Source organism: Mixophyes fleayi, chromosome 5, assembly GCF_038048845.1.
Source record: "Mixophyes fleayi isolate aMixFle1 chromosome 5, aMixFle1.hap1, whole genome shotgun sequence".
Lineage (NCBI taxonomy): Eukaryota > Metazoa > Chordata > Amphibia > Anura > Limnodynastidae > Mixophyes > Mixophyes fleayi.
The window spans coordinates 65,479,111-65,499,011 of NC_134406.1; the positions used below are offsets into that span (position 1 = coordinate 65,479,111).

The 19,901-nt window shown below is 40.7% G+C and overlaps 1 protein-coding gene across 1 annotated transcript in view; it reads left to right on the forward strand.

The window, feature by feature from the left end:
• KCNH8 (potassium voltage-gated channel subfamily H member 8) overlaps window positions 1-19,901 on the forward strand; it is a 325,816-nt gene that overhangs the window by 270,024 nt on the left and 35,891 nt on the right. The window contains exon 12 of the mRNA XM_075212321.1: window positions 5,269-5,307. Within this exon, the coding sequence (XP_075068422.1) occupies window positions 5,269-5,307 (39 nt within the window). The remainder of the gene's footprint in view (window positions 1-5,268; window positions 5,308-19,901) is intronic.

Below are 19,901 nucleotides of genomic sequence, written 5' to 3' on the forward strand. Positions count from 1 at the left end.
TTCCTCCAGCCCCCACTCTCAACATTTACTGTAGCCCCCTCTCCGCCCATTTGCTCCAGCACCCTTTCCTCCATTTAATGTAATTACATTTTCTACTTTTCTCATTGACCGCATCTCCGCTTCTTCTTTCCTGTTTCTTACTTCTTCTATTCTTCCTGGAGCCTCTCGGCTTCTCTCCACTGGCAATGTCATGATGGCAACAAAGTAATGCTTACAGTGTGGGGTGTCACAAGAAGGATATGCTTAGCTTGTTCTATATAGTACAGTATGGTGAAATCAGGTTATTACCATTTTGAAATGAATCACCCTTTTGAGCTCAACTCAGCCATAAAATTATCTCCATACTTGAGTCCCAAATAAGATAAAACAGTAATGGAAACTTATTTGTCCTGCTAATTTTACAGCCACATGCCTACCATATACAGTTCGATGTTCAGCATAATAACCCAATTTTTTTTTACCAGTATAGTTTAGAGATGTTCCAAAAAACTACTACTGAGTTCTGTTTAAGAAATCTGTTTTAGAAACTAATGCGGATAATTAATTAGAGGAAATCAGCAAACAAGTAGCTAGTTTAGATATATTTTAAGCTAAGGTGTTCACCAATACTCAGTTACCCCCATGACTTGTGCATACAGTCGTAGATGCTTATTCTAGTAAGTTGCTGGAGCAGGAACTTAATGAGACGCTATACAGTACCTGATAATGCATACTTAAGGGCTGTGCACAGAGTGTAATAAATAAGTACTAGTTGATAAATGCTAGGCAAAATCCAGGCAGAGGTCAGGGCAGGGCAGGTGGCAGACGAGAATTCTTCATTATCAAAGCAGAGGTCAGGGCCAGCAGATTGCAAGAATGGTTTAATATCCAGGGAGAGGTGATGGCAGATAGCAAACAACAGTCATGGTCCAGGCAGAAGTCAGGGAAAGTGGCAAGCAGCAGGATTCGGTCAAGTAGAGGTAAGAGCATCCAAAAAGCATGAAGGTCAAAAACAACACCAAAGATATGAGAAACAAGAACTGAATTTGCACTATACATGTACATTGCATTTATAATTGTCAAGGAGTGAACATCTTTCTGCAATAATGTAGACACAAACAGCCAACAGAATGCTTCAAGAGGAGCTGAATCTGTGCTGCCAAATTCTACATAAGCAATAACATGATCACTACTTAAATAATCCGCTAAGACGCTGGGAAGTGTCCCTAGATATTGAGCATCCAGCAGGAAGTAACATTTAGTGGTACGTGCCTTTGCCCACAGCTCGTGACAATATGTTTACTACCTAATACTTACTGCTCATGAAATTGCTGCACTTGTGTTTCCCATGTTGGAGGAGAGATCAAGGGAGTTAAGTGGAGGAGAAATTAGAATGAGAGAAAATACAGATTGCTTATAACAAGAGTGGAAATGATTTTTCAGGTTGCCGTCTACTGTACAACAGGGATGGTACCTGAGCTAAGGGCAACATCCTTTCTTAATCTTGTTATTGGGCTGTACATTTGTTGAACTTACTGTAAGCTGGCCTCTCTGGATCTGAATGCAAGACCCCTGGTAAATCATCTAATTGCACAATTTTTTGATGGAATTATAGTTTAAGTGGGAGTTTGGGAGCAAATCATATTGTACATGGTTAAAGGGACCATGTTAAAAGCAAACACGCTGTCTACTTGCTTAGTGGGAGTAAACAGACAAAATGTCAGATATAAACATGATATGAACTAATGCCTACAGATCAACAAACATCACTATTGGCTTGCATTTAAATATCTTCAGTGACATCATAAAATTGAACTCAGTTGCAGTCTGTGGCCCAGGAATTGTGCAAACTTAATTACATCCTAATGAAAAATTAAAATCAAATAATTGTAGTGAGCGTTCCATTCTATTGAGAGGCATGGACCCCAAGAGGGGGTCGCTGGGCAGGTAGAAAGTCTTGGGACCCGGGCCTGCCTGGGGAACCTGGCTTGTCTATGTAGTGGGTTCAACAACCAACCTGGTGTGATCTCGCCACCTTTGGCGGCAATGGAAAGGGCTCCAAGAAGTTGCTATACCGGGGCCCGAATTCCTCTTGACAGCCCTGTGGATATGTTATAGTTTACGGCAGCAGTACTCAATCCTTTTCTTTTAGCTGAAACCACAAGTGTCAGTATGCTATTATTCTGTCGCCACAAATGCATATGCGTCATTGTTCTGGGTTCCCAAAAGAAAGAATGTTTTGAACATTTGGCATACAGGAGACTCCTAAAACATATTCTGTGACCCTAAATGCGTACCTCTGATTTAGGAAAGATACAAGTGTGCATACTTAAATAGTGTAGCGGCATGTGTGGAGTGCAGGGATCACAGGGAATCCACCAGTTAACTAACATTTTTAATATAACGCAATTCATTTGTTTGAATTTTAGGATGGGAGAAACATCTAAAAATTTATTTATTATGTAAAACTTAACAAACTGCAGACCTGATTTACAAATATATGAGCTGCAAAACAAATCAGTATTTTGAGTTACAAGTACCTTGCACTTAGAAAGGCTGATTCAAGGCTTGCAAGTTATTTAAAATAGAGATATGCATACTTTATTTTAGCATGCATCCTGAAGATGCAGCCTATTTAGAGTAGGCTACATCTCCAAAATGACCTCCTAAGATGCGTATTATGTGCAGCTTCTGAAGCCCTGGTTTGCCCTGAAGAGCAGTCCACATGCTTTTTGTGAGCCCAATTCTTCTGTGCTGAACAGGCTGGGACTGGTATCACATTGTGAGAGGAACTCCATGCTCCATACCGGTCTCCCTGTGAAATTTTGATTAGTCCAATTTGACTTAGCTTGCTTTGGTTTCCACTTTTACAGGCCCCATGCTTGTTGACCTACTTTAATAATCATCTTATATATATATAATTATATAACATTATAGAATTGGCAAAGGTGTTGAAAATACTTTAAAGAGAAAAAAAATTCACCTTAAAACTTGGTGAGTGCTGATTATTTATTTAGTATATTGCTGCACCAATTGAAAGGTATTAGCACCCCACAGATGAATACAGGTGTTCAACCCCTTTGGCATTATTAACATTTTCATTTCCTATTGCATTGTGGAATCAAAATTGATTTATTCAGGGATTTCAGGAATTCTCAGCAATGACCAACACAAAACATTCTGTAATGTAAAACTAAAGCAATTGTGAAGTTAATTATTAATTAATTGCAAATTTAAAGAAGACGATAAGTATTTACCCATTTTGCTAACATACTCCTAAATAAGGCCTTGTGCAATCGGTTGTCTTCAGATGTCACATAATTACTTAATTGGAGCCTCAATGTGTACAATTAGATTGATTTAAAAATAAATATACAACTGTCTAAGAGAATGGTTAATGTAATTCCAAACAAGAGCTTCATCGTGAAGATCAAATAACATTCAAAGTAATCATTAGGAAAAGTATATAAGATATCAAAGATCTGAAATATCCCGGAGCACTGTCATGTCCTTCATAAATAAAATTCATAAAATATAATCCAGCTGCGAATTTATCTACAACAGACTGTCATCCAAAACTCATCATTAATGTAAGAAGAGCACTTGTTCCGGAGGACATCCAAAGGTCTAGGGAAACTATAACAGATTTACAGTCATCATAAATTTATGCTTAATGGAAGGATGGTAGTAAGGAACACATTGTTTAAGAAAACATGACCAGAGTATATCAGATAGCATGTAGGAAACCCACACACTAGGTGGAGGAAGATTCTATAGTGTGATGAACTAGCAACTGCATTTGGTGCAAGCCTAACACAGTGCATTAACCTGAGAACAGCATCTTTACTATGAAGCTTTGTGGTGGGACCATAAAACTTGTCAAAATAGATGGCCAAAATGGATGGAGCAAGATATAGATAAATTCATGAGAAAAACCTGGTGTAGCTTGCAAGAGACCTAGGGCTTAGGCAAAGAATACTTTTCCAGCAAAAAATACCAAAATCATACAGCTAAAAAAAAAAATTGGAGTGGTTCAAATTCAAAAAACAATGTCCTGGACTGTGCCAGTCTAAGCCCAGACCTTAATTCCATTAATCTGTACAATTTGAAAATTGCTGGCTAACAATGGTTTCCATCTGACCTGAGGGAACTCCTGCAGTATTACAAATAATAATGAGCACAAATGATAGTGTTCAATCGTGTGAAGCTGGTAGAGATGTACCAAATATATTTACAGCTATAAGGTGCTTCTACCAAGTATTAAAACAAGTGGGTGAATACTTATGTATTCAATCATTATATGTTTTTTATTTGTAATTATGGAAAACTAAAGATTGAAAATTGATTTTTGTTTGATACTACAATATATATTGTGTTGATAAGTCAAAGTATCCCTTAATAAATCAATTTTCATTCCTTGATGTACTGTAAGAAAACAAAATGTGAAAGATGACAGAACTTTATATAGACACTGGACCTAATGTAGTGTTGAATGCAACTTGTGTGTAAATTATGGCCCAAAAAATGTGCACACAAAAACAAACATGTTTCAGCCCATAACCTGAGTCGGGCAGATCTCAAGATGCGTCCAGCTCTGCATCTGTTGCATGTGAGCAAGGTTTACAACAGGCATACCTACACCTACATACACAGAACCAGGTATGAAGCATAATAAAACATGTTTTCATATGGAAAAATACATTTTCTATTAGACTTTATATAATACAACAGATATAAATCTTCACATGTGAATGAAAATAACAAAAAAAAAAATTTAAATGCACAAAATCCTGCAGTATATGCACAACCAATGAGGAAAGCACCCAGCAGTTTCAGAATCAGCAGTAGTTAGTGCTGGTGATTGATCTTCATTGTCATCAGTCTGTATTTGCAGCAGCCCCTAGTGTGGTGAAAATTATATGTTTGTAAAAGGAGTATCTGCGTCTGCATTTAGGTCTGCATCGGCTCGCGATTCCGTGAACACGCCTTTAAAGTACTTGGCCTTCGTTAGAACTCCCCTTCCCTCCTTGCTGTTACGCCTTTTCACGGCATGCAAGCAGGTCCAAGTGTGACTGCGTGCAACTCTGTATAGGCTTAGGTACTTGAATGTTTTTTTCATGGGCACGCACAGAGCAAATTCACACAATTTACACTATACAACAATCGATCAACTCTAATTCTGGACCACAGTGTGCATATCGATAGATAGTAATAAGAGATCTAACATATGCTGACATTTGACTACTTTTTGATCATTTGAGTAATATTTTCATTTTTTTTTTATTTTAGAGAATGTCAAGACTCTCATGCAAATCAACTTTATCACAGGTACAGTACATTTTAACTGACTGCATTGTTTGACATTATTACATACTACATATATTACATAGTGTAGTATCCTGTTATGTTATAAAATTAAACATTTACTTAAGGTTTTATATTCTTTTTCTATTGGTTTGGGAGTTTTTTTTGTGTATGCAGGTCCATACAGGGTCGCTTTATGAATAGGGAGGGCTTGTGTACAAGAGGGGACAGGGTTGCCAAAGCTGTGCTGACAAGGCTGACATGATATTTGGACTATGGGAAACCCATAAATCATTGGTAATTTTTATACCTACCTCTGTCATAGGTGCACAAAAGTCAAGAGAACAGCACTGTGCCCCTTTGAAAAAGGGCCTGTGTACATTGCATATATGGTAGATCTGCCAGTGGGTCCATCATGTCTCTCCAAAATCATTTTGCAGCAGGAAGGTCTCACTTGAGGATATTTTTGTTTTATTCACCTAATGTGTCAGGTTACCCCCCTTGTCACAACCTCCTCCAAATGCCCTCCAGCTACCATTCTATGTCCTACTTCAGCCCTACCACAGGCAAGGAAGTCCATTCTCTTCTAATGCCCTTTCCTCCTCTCAGCATACCAACCGGATCTCATCTCTTCACACCTCCTTAGTTCCCTCTCCCCATTGCCTGCTCCCACCTTGCCCATCTCTTTAACTTATTCCTCTCCACTGGTATCTTTTCCTAATGCTTTACACGTTACCCATTCTCCCAAAAAATTATATTGATCCCAACTCCCTGCCCACTACCGCACCATCGCTCTCCTCCCTTTTGCCTCAAAAAAACATGAATAGCTTGTCTACAAATGCCTTAAACCTCTCCAATCTGGCTTCCTCCCCCTCCTCTCCACAGAAACTGCCTGACCAAAGTCATGTATGATTTTCTATCTAACAAATCCAAAGGTCACTTCTCCCTGCATATCCTCTTGGACCTCTCTGTGGCTTCTGCTGCTGCACATCCTTCATTCCATTGGCCTTTCTGACACTGCTCTTTCTTGGGTCACCTCCTACCTCTATAACCACTCTTTTTATGTTTGTACCTCAGGCTCCTTCTCCACCGCTTCCCGGCTTCTCATAGGAGACCCTCAGGGCTTTATCATTGGCCATCTCCTTTTTTATGTATATGTACACCTCTTCTCTGGGTGAACTTATCAGCTCCTTCGGCCTCCAGTGCCATCCACATGCCGACAACACCCAAATTTACCTATAATCTACTGTCCTGTTCCCGTCCATCCTCTCTCAGGTGTACTGCTGCCCCTCTGCCATCTCCTCCTGGATATCCCAATATTTACTTAAACTCAATATGGCCAAAACTGATTTTATTGTTTTCCCTCCTGTTCTCTTCCCCTCACCACCTCTCCATCACTGTTTACAATACCAACACTTGGCAAGACTAAACTTCCTCTCTCGCAAGTCCACCTCTGCCACCCTATGTGTCAAGCCTTACACCAGCTCCCTTTCCGGGTACAGAATACTCTTCAGTATTCTCACCCCCACCTAGAGAACTTCCTATGTCTCCAACCGCATCACCCTTCATGCTTCCTCTTCCCCTCTCCGAACAGCCAATGATCACCGCTTCACCTTCCCTCTGGTAACCACATCAGACTCCCACATCCAAGATTTCTCCTGTGCTGCCCCTTAATCTGGAACAATCTGACTCATTCTATCAGGCTATACCCTAGCCTGCAAAACTTCAAACGCTCCCTTAAGACTCACCTGTTCAGTAAAGCCTACCATTCAACTGTCTAACTTTTATCTCTTGCTCTCCTTATTTTGCTTCTTCATGTAGTTTGTTTTCACAAAGTCATAGTATTCCTCAACCTTGTTTGTCATTTCATCTTATCCTTTTCGTACCACCCACTCTTGTTTATACTCCTCCCATCAGCTTTCTAGTTCACTTACACTGACTCACCACTGTGTGTCTCCTGTTTATCTACCTATCCCTCAGATTGTAAGCTTTCGCAAGCAGGACCCTCTTACTTCATGTCCTCTTCCTCTTATTACCTTTGTGTTTTGCATGCCAGATTCATTTTGCAACTCCTCCCTGGTCTCTCCATCTCCATTGTTTTCGCACCTCAATTACGTACTCTGATCCTGTTAGTCCTGCCCCCACGCATCTGGGCACAGGTTCTGCTTGCTTTAGTTCATTCTCAGGACCACTCCTCCTCCCCTTTTCTGCTTTTATTCTGTTCTGAGATACCATTATACCATATTGCTCTGTGTGGCTGATCATAGCTGTGTTGTAATTTTCACTGCAGTGTGCTTATCATAATGTCCTGTAATGCTATGTTCTATTCTGTTCTATGCTGTCTGTACTGTGCTGCAGATCATTTGTGTTGCCTTATAAATAAAGGATAATAATAATAATAATAATAATAATAATAATAATAATAATAATAATATTACTTGCTGTTTAAAGCACAGTGAAAAGCAACAATCCATTAAGACTTCAGTAGAAAAGTTAAAATAAAATGATTTTTTATGATATCTATAAAAAAATACATAATAGTTATGTCATTCTTAATGTTATGCTTAAATATTAATTATACATTTTAAAATACTTACTCAAATCTACAGATTGATCTCTGCGTCCATCATTCTGCAATAATATATAATGCTCAGTGGAAAGGAAAGAGTGAAGGCTATTTACTTGCAGGCAGTTTTCCATCCTGTTTTCAGTTACATAAAAACCTGTATGTTGTACATGTAAGGTTAAGATAAAAGCTTAATACTGATCGTATCTAAAATGCTGAAAAATTTAAATATTAATATAGATTACAATTGTGCATTACTTATAGACAAAGTGGACTATTTTTCAATAGACCCCTTTCTCTGGCGAAAATGCTGATTAGTTTTCATGCAATAACTTATCATCACAATTTCTAAAAAAAAAAAAATTTGCCTGTGCAACTGAGCAATACTCGCACTAAAATGACAAGTGAGGCTTTTAGGTCGAACGCACTTAAAGGGCGACAGGGTTTGTAACAGACTGAACACTTACATTGAAGGGTTAACATCAGGGTGGGCCCGACCAATGGTAGCTCCTGTGGAAGGGTCCTGGGTTTGATATAGCTGATTGCATTTCCTGGTTTTCCTCACTCTTCAGCATGAGATCCCACCCACTCCTTAGTTACGGCAGTTTACGTTATACTGTTTGCAGTAGGAAGGCACTGCGATCAGCGGCTGGTTAGTGGGCGCTAATGGTAGTTGGCCGCAGGTCCCTGTCCCCTTAGAGGCACCACTAACTCCTCGGTCCTTCGGTGAGGAGGGTCCCCTGTCCGGCTCGGTGAGGGAGGGCAGCATGAGTTTAGAAGGGGGGCAGTCACTCTGACGCCAATTCAGCACATGATAGTTTTGGGATGAGATCCCCTTGTTAGTGGATGTATGGCGGTTTTGCCAGTTCCCACGTTATCTGGTTATATCAGCTTGGGAACTGTCCCGCAGTGCCCTTTCTCCGCCACCATAGGTTAGTTAAAAGAGTAATATAAATAATAAAATATGTCCTCCATTTTTTCGCAAACTTATACATGACTCTGTGTTTTTATTTGATATAAATGGTTAAGAATTTTAAGGTTGTTGTGAAGGTTATGGGGACATACACTGTGAGCCCGTTATTGTCCTGGAGTTAACTGTTAACGTTTTGTCAGGCCAGTCCCTGGTGATATAAGCATGCGTGAGCCTGCAGCAGCAGATTTGAGCTTCTATTATTGTTTTTATTATTATTAATTTTTATTTATAGGGCACCACTAGGTGTCCGTAGCGCCTTACAGGGACAAACAAAATTACAGTACGAGGTGAGACAGCACAGAACAGTAAACAATAATCACAGTAACTCAGTGAGCTCAGGGCACAGCTAGATAGGTGGGGGAGGGGAGAGGGGTAGGTCCGCCAACAGCGGCACCTAGGAAGGAGGGCACGGAAGAGAGGGAGACCCCCAGGGGGAAAAGGAGGGAGCGAGAGGGGATGGGGGAAGGGGGTCCTCGAGGAGGAAGGCTAGGTAGCTGGCGAGCAGAGTTAAAAGTGGTGGAGACAGGAGGAGAGAAGACCCTGCTCAAAGGAGCGTACAATCTAAGGGGTGGGGTAGACTGACAGAGAGACACGGGGGAGAGAAGGAGAGAAGGAGTAATGGAGGATAAGGATAAGGGAAAGGGAATGAAGGGGAAGAGTCAGAAGAAAAGGTAGGAAGTTAAGTGAGAGACTGGAAAGATTTAAGAAAAAGGTGGGTTTTTAAAGCCCGTTTGAAACTGGACAGATTAGGGGAAGTTCTGATGGAGGAAGGGAGCTTGTTCCAGTGGAGGGGGGCCGCGCGGGCGAAGTCTTGGATACGCGCATGGGAGGAGGTGATCAGAGGGGAAGAGAGGCGATGGTCATTGGCCGATCGGAGAGGGCGGGATGGAGCATGAGTAGAGAGGAGGGAGGAGATGTAGGGTTCTGTGGAGTTGGCGAGGGCCTTGTATGTAAGAGTGAGGAGCTTGAACAGGATTCTGAAGGGAAAGGGGAGCCAGTGAAGGGATTGGTAGAGGGGGGAGACAGAAGAGGAGCGGCGAGAAAGGAAGATGAGCCTAGCGGCTGCTTTAAGTACAGATCGAAGGGGAGCGAGGTGAGAGTAGGTTAGCTACTATAAAACAGGTTAGCTACTATAAAAGTAGGTTAGCTACTATAAAACAAAAAAGATAGACAAGTATTATTTTTTTTTTAAAAAAAAATGTAAAAAACTATATAAAAATATTTAAACATTAAAAAATGCTTAGTCAAAGAATGAAGCTTTCTTTTAATGATTTTCATCTCTTATGGGTGTCTCTAGCAGAAGAGGCTTGCCATAAAACAAGTACTGCCGCTATATATGTTAAATAGACATGGGAAAGCTGCCATTGGTAAAAGCCTGTGAATTTTACAGCTAACAGTATTAGGCAGTAACCCTTTGTTGTACAGGATGCAGCATAAAAAGCTTGATTGCTTGCAATAACATCAGCATACGGCTTTATGCTTTTTAATAAATTGACCCATATCTCCACTATTAACTTATTTTTACTATAGTTGACTATTTTCCCTATAGTATACTATTTTCTCTAATCTAAGAAGTTAAGTAATTGACCACTACCTCTGCCACTTCTTTCTCAACTTACAGATACTTCAGGCTAGACCATATAAAGGGGCAAATAAAAGAAAAACCCAGGACACACCATTTCAATTTATAAATAGCAACCAAGTCAAAATTGAAATATAATTCATATTTATTATGCACCGAAGTAAAACTACAGAGATTAAAAACCCAAGTCATTACATTTAATGATAGTCAACCCCGCAATATCCTAAGAGAAAAAAATAAAATACAGTGACTCCCACATTTATACAAAACAGACAGCACAATCAAGCGTTACCACTCTGCATGTCAGACAAGTGTGTACAACTAAACAATGGAGTGGAGGTATGGCATGTAACGCAGAGAACACAATCTAAAGTTCACAGGATGCCTATACACACCCCATTTCTCAAATGAACATGTTCCAGCTGCATATATTTTGGAAAATAAATCCTTGCACCCTCAGAGCATAAGCTTTAAAAGAAATTGCACACTTGCACACTTACAAAGGATGAAAACAAAATATAACAATGTATAATAATGTACATGTAAACATAGTGTCAATCAAAGAGAGGAATAGAATGTTTAACACTGTTCAAGTCAAGGGGAAGGAGCTGACTAATGGCTCTTAAGTACTAGACTATATGATTAAGGAATTGCATTCATTGCATCAAAAATCCCAAGAAATATATGGTTTGGGTGAAAAGAAAGTGTCTTGTGTTGCTGCCAGCGGATTTGCTAGATTAGTAGATCTTTTTAGCGCTGACTGCCATAGCTCAACTAGAGGTTCATACTAGCAGTTTGGCCTCCATGACATCGATGTTGGTGGGGTAGACGCACATATACCAGTGTGCACAAGCATCGCCTGTTGTCTGTGATAACTAATCGAGGGCTAGCTAAGGGGGAATCTTATATTTAGTTTACAGAAAAGTGTAGTTAGCCTTTTAAGGGAAAATATGTCATATATGTAACACATACAGTTAATTTTCTATAAATGTACAATTAAATACATAGGTTATTCTGAGCAGAAGGCCTTATTTCTCTGTACATTTGCAATGATTAATGAGCTGCCAAACAGCTAGCTCTACCAAAATTAAATTTACTCCAGATGCTTTGGACCCTTAGTGGCCACATTTACTAAGCATGAAGAGATCTACATATTTAGTAAGAACAGTGCAACTAATGCCACTCCACCTCTCTGGCTGTGACTTGGCATGTGCCTTGGATGATGAATGTTACTATATTTATGGTGTGCATAGGATATAAAGTGCATCAAATGTTTATCAGCTGAGGTTTCTGTTTTCCCATTAGTGCAAGTCACATGAGTCAGGTGCACATAAATACAATCCACTCTTTGTGGTCTGTTTAGCTATGCTCTGCTGCAAATGTGAGTAGAAACTGACCCATATTTTCCTATTAATTTGACCAGGAATATTTTTTTATTTCTTCTTGCCCAAGCAATAATTCAAGATAAATAAGGATTGTCTTTGGTAGCATATTGTAATAATATTCTTATTTTATGGGGCTAATATAGCTAAAATGTCCCAAAATAGCAAATCAGCTTTTCTTCTCATAGTTCAGATAGTTCTCCAAAGAAGATCTATATTTTAGCTTTGATTTTTATTTCCCTTAATTGTGCACCATAGCTACACACAGATTCTAAGCACAGATCTTTATGGTGAAGGTAAGTGGTGATAAGATCAAGGTGGGGGAAGGGGACTAATTTGGGGTAATTGTAACCACCTCTCACTCGCACCTTCAAGACTTCTCTCATGCTGCTCCCCACTTACGGAATTCTCTACCATGCCCAATCAGGCTTTCCCACAGCCTTCTCTAAAACCCCAACTCTTTTTTTAAAGCTTATCTTATCCCTGATGATACTATTCACACTAATATACCATCACAGTTGTCCCAGTCTCCACTATAAGCCACACTCGCTCCCTTTTGTTTCATCTACGCCCTCTTCCACTTAGAATGTAAGCTCTCAAATGGACAGTGTCCTCTACTCTTTGTTTTCATGTCTGCATTTATTTTGTCAGCCTTGTATGTCCTTGTTATATATATGTCCTTGTTTTATGTATGTCCTGTTTTCCCTTCTGTATGACACTGCGGAGCAGTGTCATACAGTAGGGAAAAAAGTAGGGAGAAAAGTAGGGCAGTGTGGATGTGGGACCACAAGCCTACATGACATTCATACATTTTGTATCACTAAACTAATTGAATTAATGCCACTGATAACGAATTTTAGATTTAATATTTTGGTTTTTTTTATTTTATAGAGGTATTGGATGTGTGGGACTGATACTTCCCTGCACCCCAGAATTGTTGAATCACTTATTATAGTGAACAATTGAGTATATATGAATATGCTTGCCCTTGCCTCATATTTAAGTGATGTTAATGCAAATATAGCATATTATATATTTTATACAAATAATATACATATATATGTAGTTATTTACAAAGTATTTTACCAAAAATAAATAATCAAGTATGTCCTGGGAAAATCATGAATGAATGTAACCTAATTGCAGACAAAATTCGTTAAGCATTACAAGTACATATATGTTTATGCAGCTAAAAGACAGAAATTTTAAAAGCTCTCAGACAGGTGACAGATTTAAGTGACTCGGAAAGGATCTTCAAGAAGTGAGGAGCCTGATCAGAGACGCCTGAGTCTCCAGAATCCTTATGCATCTATGACCATTGTGTTAGGTCCGTCTGATCACGCAATCTCAGAGGCGGGGAATTCAAACTTCCCCACTATTTAGTCTTCACTCTGACACTCTCCTGTGTCAGAGCAACAAGTATACTTAGCGTCTGGTTGCTGCTGATCCCTGTGCTTTCCCTGTGCACTTCTCCCTGTGAATATTGGCTGACTTTCTGTGTACCGACCTGGCTTGTCTATTTAACCCTGCATCTGCGGAATCCCTGGCAACACACACTGGCTGACTTTCTGTGTACTGACCTGGCTTGTCTATTTAACTCTGCATCTGCTGAATCCCTGGCAACACGAACTGGCTGTCCTTCTGTGTACCGACCCGGCTTGTCTGATTAACCCTGCATCTGCTGAATCCCTGGCAACACACACTGGTTGACCTTCTGTGTACCGAACCGGCTACAGTTCCTGACTCCTCTCATATTTGTCTCCTTGTGCCTCTCTACTATACAGCAAGGTAAGTCTGGCTTCCTACTTCTTACAGTTAAGCTGTTTAATATCCAGCTAGACGAGGCCTTTTACTGTGTTCACAGAACCGTTCACCCTACTACTATGTCTCTACCATGCCGGTGGGCTAACCTAGGGGCCGCGACCTGCGGGCCTCCGGCAGCTAAAACCATCCCGCCTTGCGGCGGTTCTTGGAGAAGACCTGGGGGTGCATTAGACTCCGCACCCTGGGAAGGCCAGTGCTAATACCGGTTGGTAATTGTCTCCAGTGAGATGTAACAGTTTGCTCTGACCCATTATGGATGGATCTGGGAACCCTTCTGCTAGAGATCTGCTGGAGCACCTGGCTGCTAGGGTTGAAGAGCAAGAGAAGAACCAAACCCAGCTGCTGCAATTCCTTCAGAGTATGTCCACCCGTTTATATACTCTCCAGAATACCCTCTCGGTCCAGGTGGGAGTACCGCCGCTTCCTCCCTCGCCTCCACAGGCCCCTCATCCTCCTAGTGGTGCTGTGGCCCCTACTCCTGCATCTTCGCAGCTTTGTATTACTAATCCTCCCAAGTTTGACGTGGATCCCAAGGCATGCTGTGGATTCTTAAATCAATGTGCCATCCATTTTGAAATGCAGCCTGGCGCCTTTCCTACTTGAAAAACTAAAGTGACCTACATTATATCATTATAATCTGGATCAGCGCTAGCCTGGGCATCTCCTATGTGGGAACATAACAATCCTTTGTTACACAATTGTGCCACTTTCTTGGAGACCTTTTGGCGCATCTTCGATGAACCCGGACCGGTGTCCAGTGCTGCTACTGGCCTTCTACGCCTTCACCAGGGTACACTCCCTCTTGGACAGTACGCTCTCCAGTTTCGCACTCTAGCGGCTGAACTCAGTTGGAATGAAGAGGCGTTGGTGGCCACCTTCTGGCAGGACCTGTCTGAATGGATTAAAGATGAATTAGCACTTCGTGAGCTTCCTACCTCTTTGGACGCTTTGGTTACGCTCTGCAATCAAATAGACATTCGTTTCCGTGTACGTACCCAGGAGAAGGAGGTTTCCCGTCGTTCGGGATTTCGTTTGGCCCTGCGCTTTCAAAGTCCTATAGTTCCTGTAGAAGAGCCTATGCAATTAGGCAGAGCACGTCTCTCTCAGGAGGAGAGAGAACCGGCTATGTTTATACTGTAGAGAACCTGGGCATCTGCTGAGTACTTGTGCCAAATGGCCGGGAAACGACAGAGCTTAACTGGTTCCGGAGATGCCAGGTTAGGTGTTTCCTCTACATCTCCCATTGAATCCTGTTTTTCTATTCATGCCCTTCTACTTTTCAAAGATATTCCACGTTCTCTTGCAGCTCTTATTGATTCCGGGGCTGCAGGGAATTTCTTAAGTGCCGCCATTGTTCGAAGATTAGGGGTACCTACCCTTTCTCTGGATCCTCCCATGGTCCTCACTGCTATAGATGGCAGTCGTATTGTAAGCGGATCTACTAAGGAACGTACTGTGAACCTTTCTCTGCAAATTGGAGCATTGCACACTGAAGTCATTTCCTTCCTTGTCATTCCCGAAGCCATCAATCCTTTAGTGTTGGGTCTTCCCTTGCTCAAACTTCATTCTCCCACTCTGAATTGGCATAAAGCGGAAGTTCTTGCTTGGGGCCTGGCCTGTCATTCTCATTGTCTCCCGAATGTAAAGAGGTCTCCATCCAAGGGTGCTTCTTCCTCCCATATCTCTGTGGGCATTCCTCCCCAATATCATTCCTTCTCTGACGTGTTCAGTGAGAAAGAGGCTTCTAAATTACCTCCTCACCGACCCAGGAATTGTAGTATTGAACTCCTACCAGATAAAGTGCCACCCAGGGGCTGGGTCTATCCTATATCCATGCCAGAATCTATCTCCATGTCTACGTATATTGAAGAAAATCTGAAACAAGGTTTTATTAGGAAATACACCTCCCCAGCAGGGGCTGGGATCTTCTTCGTAAAGAAAAAGGATGGTGGTCTTCGTCCTTATATCGATTACCGGGGTCTAAATGCCATAACGGTGAAAAATAAATTTCCCCTACCCTTGATCTCCGAGTTATTTGACAGGATCAAGGGATCTTCAGTGTTCTCCAAATTGGACCTCAGAGGCGCTTATAACCTCATTTGTATTAAACAAGGAGATGAGTGGAAAATGGCATTCAATATCCATGATGGACACTTTGAATACCTCGTCATGCCTTTTGGCTTGAGTAATGCCCCTGCCGTTTTTCAAAACTTTATCAATGAAATTTTTCACGATTTTCTGTACCACTTTATAGTCATCTACCTGGACGACACCAATTATACTGTAAACTAGAGAATTGTCTCTTCGAAAAAAATTCCCTTCCCTTCTTAAATGTCCGGTACTGGTCTACTCATGGATCCCGAGAAACTGAAGGCAGTGTTGGAATAGCCTCAGCCAGTTGGACTTAAGGCGGTGCAAAGGTTCATAGGCTTCGCCAATTGCTACAGACAATTTATCAAGGGCTTCTCATCTTTAATAGCACCCATCACCGCTCTAACCAGGAAATGCACCTAGACTTTTAAAGGATTTTCACTCTAAATTTCCTTCTAAACCCTATAGGGCGTCCAGAGGCCACCCCTGAGGGAGGGGGTATTGTAAGTTGTCTCCAGTGAGACGTAACACATTGTCAGGATTCCTGAAGTAGATCTTAGGTATCAGGTGCTCTTAACTGTAGGGGTAAGAAGTCTGTTCAGGTAATTCTTTAACTTGTCCTCAAACTATTTCAATAACAAAGAGACAGAGTGAACTATATGTCTAGACCCATATTTGGAACAGTGCTGCGCCGGGTCCCATAGAAAATTTGGTTAGAGGCTCAGCAATGCCAATGTAGCCTCCCAGGCTCCCGTTCTGCTCTGAAGAGAGCAAAGAGGAGGACCTCTTCTGAATATCCACTGATATCACTGTGTAGACCCTAGTGTCAACCTAGCTCTGATTACATATCACAATGGTTTGTTTTGCAGTTACATAGCAAAACAAAATAGCAGATTGAGTTGTAAAGTGTATCAATCTTGCTAAGGTGTAATTTTTGGGGCTGTACCATGAACTACATCCCCATAGTCTATAACTTCAAATTAGTATTTGTTGTAGAAATGCACTTTAGGGGCATGAGTGTAGGCAGTATTTGCTTCTGTAGAGCGAGCCAAATTTAGAATACATTGTGGAAGTCATGGTGATTATATGAAAACCAAGAGAAAGCTCAGAGTCAAGATATATACCCAAGCATTTATATCTCAATATTGCTGCCAGATAAGTGTTGAAGTTTGCTCTAATAAGTAGTTTAAGTTGTGTAATACACTTTGCATGTTAAGCCTTTGCCCCATGTAACATGGGGCCTGATTCATCAAGGTACGCAAACTCATACGCATCTGCTAAACGGGACTTGAGCTACGTAAAACACCACATACGCAGCGCAAACAGAGCAGATGCGGCACTCAAAGTCTACTCAATCTCAAACTCCAACGCAAATATAAGGGTTTGCGTCACTCAAAGTATGAAACGTGAGTTTGCGTACCTTGATGAATCAGGCCCATGGTTACTACCTTATCAGTAGAGATGAGTGGTTCAGATTTTGAGAAATACAACAGATCCAAATTTTGGGTTATCAAGTCCATCAGAGTCATGACTCGGTTTCTCGTGCCAAATGGCTCTGAAAACAAGGCAAAATATAATTCCTGGTAAAATGTCAACTCTCTCTCTCGTTCTCATCTGCCCTAAGTGATAGCATGTGAATAGGAGAGTGGCTGCAATTCTGTACTAAGAAAATTGCTTGAAGAAGGTAGGACATGGTGAACGAGGCAATTTATATAGAAAAAGCTGTGATTTTACTTCAGTTTATTTAGCTATCAGTCTGCTAGAATTGTGTGCTGATCAATTGGGTGTCAGAGAGTCAAGAGTAGTGGCTACTGGTTGTTATATATAGTATAGACATCAAATTATTTAATGGAGAAAAAACAGTGTGCTCTACGACTCTGAGCAGGACACCCAAAAAACAAATAGACTTCTTATTGTTTCAATCTGCAAGCAGTTGCATGAGGGTCAGTATCACTGACTTCTGAACTATTTAGTGGACAAAAACAGGGTGCTGTATAACTCTGATCAGCACCCCTCCTAAAAAAACAAATAGATTTCTTGTTTTTAAAAGCCAGTTTGTTTCAATCTGCAAGCAATTGTGTGAGGGGCAGTATCAGTGACATCTGTACTATTTAGTGGACAAAAAAACAGGGTGCTCTTTGACTGTCAGCAGCACACCCCAAAAAGCAAATAGATATATTGCTCTTAAAAAGTATTTCAATCTGCAAGCAATTGTGTGAGGGGCAGTATCAGTGACATCTGTACTATTTAGTAAACAAAAACAGGGGGCTGTTTGACTGTCGGCAGCACACGCCAAAAAACAAAAATATGTCTTGCCCTGAATAAGAACCAATTGTCTAAATTTGAATTATATTGTGGAGCAGTGTCAGAAAAATTGTAAGGTTACATTCCCTCCTTTCCCTATCTCATTGGCTATTCAGATACAAGTAGCTCTACCTTCAAGTGGCTTTACTCCTCTTGTCAACCATGGGGGTCTGCACACATCTCTACTTATCAGTGTACAAGAAGAGTTTGTTATGAATTAGCCAGTGTTCAGATAGCAGTAAGGACCTCATTTAGAGTTGGACGCAAAGACCGTTTTAGGCGCATCCAACAAAAAAACACTATCATGCATGTGTAGAGAGCACCAAATCCGCCTGCATCTTGTACACTTGCGCCTAAAATAGACTTTGCATCCGAATCTAAATGAGGTCCTAAATGTTTAATGTCAGAGTTATTTAAACAGTGTACATACAAGATTGTACCATTCAAATAAATAAATATCAACTAATTTACAGAGTGCTGGTTGGTCACTTATAACTACAGAAAACATTGTGGTCCAAAAACCTTGAAGGATCCCACAAGCAAGATCTAGGTGGATAAGGTTGGAGCCACAGATTGATACAAATTGGGATTTTTATGATAAATAAGAGCAAAACCGCTTTAGTGCATGTTTTCAAATACCTGTTCACCAACGTTTGCCTAACAGTGTGTTCTGCAGTGTCAAAAGCTTTGCAAAACCCATCCACACTGAATTTAATTGCATATTTTTAATGCTATTGTTACTGTGCATTGGTTTATTTAATGACCAGATGGAAACAGATTAAGGTTTTTTCATTTTATTAAATATGCTGATTTGACAATTAACAATTTCTGTGACTTTGGATAATATAGGCATCAAGGAGAAAGGTCTATTATATGAAATAATATGTTGTCACCACTTTTGTAGACTGGGATGGCTCTAGCCATCCATGCTTTGGGGATTTGACCAAATGATAAAAGACAGTTTTGCAATGACCAGATATTAAGCTGTAGGACATTGACTGATGTCAGGGTTCCTAATAGAAAAGGGCACAAATAAATTGTTAATGAGTTTCAAGAATTTTGCTTTCCACAATCTCTAAAGTGATATCAATTAATAAGGTCTGAAGTAAACCAGGGAAGGCGTCCCCCATGCATGCTGGCACTATGGAATTGAGCATGGGTATTGTAGAGTTGTAGGAACTATGAGTGAAAATGAGTGAAAACACTGAAATGCAAAATCAGGATCCATCTAATTAATGTTAAACAGGGACAGTTAATTAAAATGCATATGGTTTGGCCTAAACCGATGGCGGTTTAGAGGAAGCATCCATTACCTGTTTGTTAAAAATAAATAATTAAAGAAAGGTAAAAAGAAAGCCCACCCACCCACTTCTCCATATCCTTGTGCATAAATATTTATATTAACTCACATATGTGATTGATGCATATACACTGCTCTGCATTGAGGACAACTTTACTAAAAGGTTGTTTACCCTTAATCTGTGTTTATATTATACAAATGGTATCTAGCATGCATTACAAATATACTCCAATATGAGAGAGGAGATCATACTCTGTGCACTGCTATCCTCTAGCTGTCTCTAGCACTCAGCTGTGGGAAAGGCCCTGGAGCATGCTGGGAGTGTTGGGAGGCATCCCATGAGGCTGCGAGGCATGACCCCAGCTGGGTTGAACATTGAGGAAAATAAGCTTATCTATCACATTGTCCTAGAAGCACTTGATATTGAGCTCTTATTTGGGAGAGGTGAGCATGGTGTTGGGAGTCTGCGTATGTACTTCATCCTCACATTAGTATTCTTCTTTAATACAGACTCAGTATGCACTTGTTTCAGTAAATTTTCCGGCTTCCTGGTGCTATCAGTGCATTGCAGCTACATCAGTGGTTGAAGTGGGGGT